Genomic DNA, 4,128 nt, shown 5'->3' with positions numbered 1-4,128 from the left:
TGGGAAATGGGGGCCTCAGGGCATGAAGAGGGCACCACCAACACCAGATACACAGCACTGATTTATTTCTGAAGTCCACCTGCCCTAAAACAGGTTTTCCAAAAAGGCCGGTCCCCAGCTGGGAGCACTGCCTGCATCCACCCAGCCGCGGCAAAGTGATGCCTCCCAGGGACACCGCCCCTCGGGGGACAGCGGGTGTCCAGATCTTGGCCAGGTTGGAAAATTCCAGTAGTGGGGTGGGGCGGGAGTAGACAATCTTTATTGTGTTCCAAGTCTGGGGATTTTTTTTCGTACAAAAATAAGTCTTCATATTGCCGGTGTCCCTGGGCAGTTCAAACTAATATGCAAAAAAGAGAAGTTCTGTGTCCTCTCCCCTTCCAAAAATCTCCGTGTTGGTGCCCCAGCCCCATCCCAGTGGAGAACCTCTGGGGGCAGGGTGGTCGGGGTTCGAGGAAGCTGCAGGCCAGGCGGGGTCAGGCCGGTACGTTTCCACACTGGCACTTAGTCAGGTTGGACCGCACGGGGGGACCGTCGGCGGAGTCCCGGCTAGGTGGTGGCTTCGCCCACGGGGACTGTGGGCCCGAGGCGCGGGGCCACCCACCTCGCTTCCGCGTGGTGAGCGTGCTCGCAGTTCCGCGTCCAGGGCTGGGCTGCTGGGAGGGGAGGGGGGACGGGGACGCGCATTAGTGCGGGATCCGGCCCGGCCCCACCGCCCACAAGCGAAGTCTGCAGTTTCCTTTGCTTGGTTGGTTCTGGAGCTCCAGTCCGCGGGTGCCTCGGATTCGGTCTGCGGCCCCGACCGGGGCGGGGGCGGGGCAGGCGCTCCAAGCCGCAGTGAGTCAGGGTTCCTCACCCGCCGACTCATTTCTGCCACCCGGCCCGGGCGCGCGATTTGCAATGCAAAGTCACCCCGCCTCCCAGCGCCCTCCTCGGCCCCGGGATCCGCGTGCACTCGGGGCCTCACCCGCCCGAGGGCCCCCCTCCCTGCTCCCCCTTCGGCGCAGCAGCGAGAGGAAGTTTTGCAATCCCGGACAAACAAACGCCGGTCTTGCACAGGCTTGAAAAGTTTGGGGAAAATGAAGAGTGAGCGAAATCAAAGCCGTCACCCGGGCCTGGCGCTGAGCTTGGCTGCTCTCGGGGACGTGAGCCGCGAGGCTGTCCACTCCACCCCGCCCGGCTGCCCCTGCTCCGACCCCCCTGTTCCCCGCCGCGGGAGGTTACCTCGGGGAGGGGGAGGAGCGCTCAGTAGCCCCCTAACCAGCTGGAGAAGTCGAGCAGCTCGCGCTCCACCGGGCTAAGCGCGCCCTCGCAGCCGCTTTCGTCCGAGGAGTAGGCGGAGCGCGGCGAGCCGGGCTCCGAGCTACCCCCGCGGCCCGGGGACGACGAAGCGCAAGAAGGCGAGGCGACGGCGGCGGCGGGGGTCCCGGGAGGCCCGCAGGACGCGGGAGGCCGCGCGGCTGGCGCCAGCAGCCCCTCGGCCAGCGCGGCACGCACGGCATCGTGCTCGGCCAGCAGGCGTTGCAGCGCGCGGATGTACTCCACCGCGGAGCGCAGCGTCTCCACCTTACTCAGCTTCTTGCTGGCGCCGCCGTGCGGCACGTGCTGCCGCAGCGCCTGGAACCCCAAGTTCACCAGCTTCACGCGGTTGCGCTCGCGCTCATTGCGCCGCGCCACGGCCGCCGCGCCACCCCCGGTCTCCGTCGCGCCCGGCTGTCGCCGCCGGCTGCAGCGCAGCAGCTCTGGGGACGTGGGTCGCCGCCGAGGAGCGCAGCCGCCCGAGACGCCAGGCGCGGAGGGCGCGGGCAGGGGCAGCGCACCGCTGTCCATCGCGCCCGCATCCACTCGCCCCGCAACTCCTCCGAGCCCCCGCGCGCAGCAGGAGGGGCGGACAGAGGAACGGGGGTCGGTGGGAAGACGACAGAACCCCAAGGGAGCCCCTGGCACTGTGCCGCGGAGCGACTCCCCGGGGTACGCGTTCCAGGTCGTCTGGGGCCCAGGGACAGCGAGGCTCAGGAGACCAAGAGGTGGCAGGCCGTGCGCGCCTCGGAGCGTGGGGCGCTCGTGTCCCGCGCGTGCGGCCGGACCCTCCCCAGGTCTTCCCAGCGTGGCGCAGGCGGCTTGGTTTTAAATGTATAGATAACCCTCCTCCGCGCCGCTGCCGCCTCCTTTCTCACGCCCTCCTTCCCTCGCCTCGCCCTCCCGCCACGCTTCGCCCTCCCCCTTGCGCACACAACCTGCAAACACCAGGGCGTGAGCGCGTTCCCCACCCCATCTCCCCGGGCGGAGTCTGCAGGTCCCCGGTGGGCCCCGAGCTCGCAATAGGTGCTTAGTGAGTCCCCCAAGGCGCAGTGCGCAGGTCCCGTGTGCGCCCCCCGTCCGACCTCCGGGCGCTGTCAGCAGGTCTCCGGTGCGACCCCGCTGCCTGAGCCGAGTCCACAGATCCTGGGTGCAACTGTCCGGTACCCCTACCCCACGCTGCGCGCAGCCCGCTATCCCCAGAGCTGTTGATGATCCGCACGCGCAGCGCGCCCCGTGGGGAGGAGGACGTGGCCTCGTGAAGGCTCACCTATCCCGGAGGCGCGCGAGACCCCCGGGGGCAGCACGCGCCGCGCCTTCTGTCCCCGCGCCACCCCCCAACACCTCTCCCCCGCCGCGTTCCAGGGGGCGGGGGCCGGGGTCTCAGCCAATCGCGGGCGGTCCGTTCGGCCAATCGCGGAGGGCGCGGCCTCACGCCCGGCCCCCCGAGAGGAAGCGCGTACGCCAGGCGCGTGGCTCCCGGAGCGTCGCTAACAAAGCTGGGTGCTGCCAGGCGGCTCCCCGCGTGCGCACCTGCTCCGCGCCCCGCCGCCCACCTACGTTATTCCTCTGCGGAGAGTGGGAGGGGGTGGTACGGCCCTTCGGGCAGGGCGGGATTGGAGGAGTGGTACGCTGGGGTGGAGAGTTCAGGTTCCTGGGGCGCCTTTCACCATCCCTGCACGCACACATTCTGCCTGTGGTTTCCAGGTGCCCCCAGCCTTGGGGAGCCTGGAAGCCCAGGGTCTGGAGGTTTGAACGGCCGCTGCGGACCCGGGCGGCGGTCAGCCTTTGCCCTGGCCCTGCAGCTTCATTTCCCATATTGCGCTAACCTGCCCCCACATTCTGCTGTCTGGACCCCGTACGCTCCGGCTCCTCACCTTTGGTGCCGACCCGCTATCCTGGCCCTGGCTCCGTTTTCCTCAGCCTCCCACCCCTGGCTGGGGCCTCCCTCTCCCACCCGACCAGCACTGAGACCGAGCCGGTGGGGGAGGGTTCCTGGAAAGCTGCCTCACGCCAGGGCAGAGCCTGGCCTCCCAAGGGGCGGGGGAGGGACAAAAGGGTTTCTCCCTGACAGATGGGGAGGAATGTAGGGTCCTGAGGGGGCAGGGACTGCGGAAGTGTGCAGAATGCACCCTCAGTGGGAGTTTTTCCTGCCCTACTGCAGGGGAATGCCTGCCAAGTGGCTGGGCCCTCACGAGGCCATGGCCCTGCCAGGTTTTGCCGATGCTGACCAGATCCTCTTGGGCCAGGTCTGCTGGAAAGGAGTTCTGCCGGGAGCCACTTCCCATTCTGGCGGGGAGAGGCCCTGGATTCCTCCCCAGGGATTCCCCCCGGGGCCTTGTGGTGTCCACTGGCTCCCAGTTACTCTGCAGGATCTCCTGGCAAGTTGGCTTGGCATTCTCACTTTGGAGTGTGACCTGGCGGCTAGCATCTGCCTGGGGCCAGGTGGGGATAGGGCCCCATTGTCGCAGGAGGAAGCTGTCTCAGAGAGGACACGGACTGTGTCCAGTCACACCTCTGGCCAGTGGAGCGATCCAGGTAGAGATCAGGGCCTGGACTCTGAGTTCAGGAGGCTCAACCTTCTTCCCTCTCCAGGACAGGAGCCTTGGCTCCTCCTCTCTCCGGTCAGAGGCCCCCTGCCCTTCCCTGGTGTAAAGGTAGTTGGCAAAGCCCAGCCGGAGATGGATGCCATGTCAAAGGGAAATCCCCAGCATCCCGCAGACAGGCTCTTGGCAATCCTTGCCTGGACTTGCGCTCAGTCTCTGGGGCCCAGAGACCCTCAGGTACCTGTTTCCACACAAGAGACTACCCAGGCTCTGGCGGCTGCCCCAG

The 4,128-nt window shown here is 67.6% G+C and overlaps 1 protein-coding gene across 2 annotated transcripts; it reads right to left on the bottom strand.

Annotated features, from left to right (window-relative positions):
* Positions 1-241: 241 nt before the first annotated feature.
* ASCL2 (achaete-scute family bHLH transcription factor 2) lies at positions 242-2,114 on the bottom strand. 2 transcript variants are annotated; one of them, XM_027580365.1, is made up of 2 exons: positions 1,222-2,114; positions 242-653 (listed from the first exon to the last, which is right to left on the bottom strand). In XM_027580365.1, exon 1 carries the CDS (start codon positions 1,825-1,827, stop codon positions 1,243-1,245), a length of 585 nt encoding a protein of 194 aa, XP_027436166.1. In that variant the 5' UTR covers positions 1,828-2,114; the 3' UTR covers positions 242-653; positions 1,222-1,242. The 2 variants fall into 2 exon arrangements, with proteins under 2 accessions (XP_027436166.1, XP_027436167.1); XM_027580366.1 differs by having other exon boundaries at positions 242-650.
* Between the last annotated feature and the right edge of the window lie 2,014 nt (positions 2,115-4,128).

The sequence above is a fragment of the Zalophus californianus genome, chromosome 11 (genome assembly GCF_009762305.2).
Source record: "Zalophus californianus isolate mZalCal1 chromosome 11, mZalCal1.pri.v2, whole genome shotgun sequence".
Lineage (NCBI taxonomy): Eukaryota > Metazoa > Chordata > Mammalia > Carnivora > Otariidae > Zalophus > Zalophus californianus.
The sequence above is the reverse complement of the archived record's forward strand: the minus strand, read 5'-3'. Positions and strand labels throughout refer to the sequence as shown.

Bases quoted from the DNA above. Each gene is read 5' to 3' on its own strand.
- ASCL2 (XM_027580365.1), bottom strand. From the start codon at position 1,827: ATGGACAGCGGTGCGCTGCCCCTGCCCGCGCCCTCCGCGCCTGGCGTC.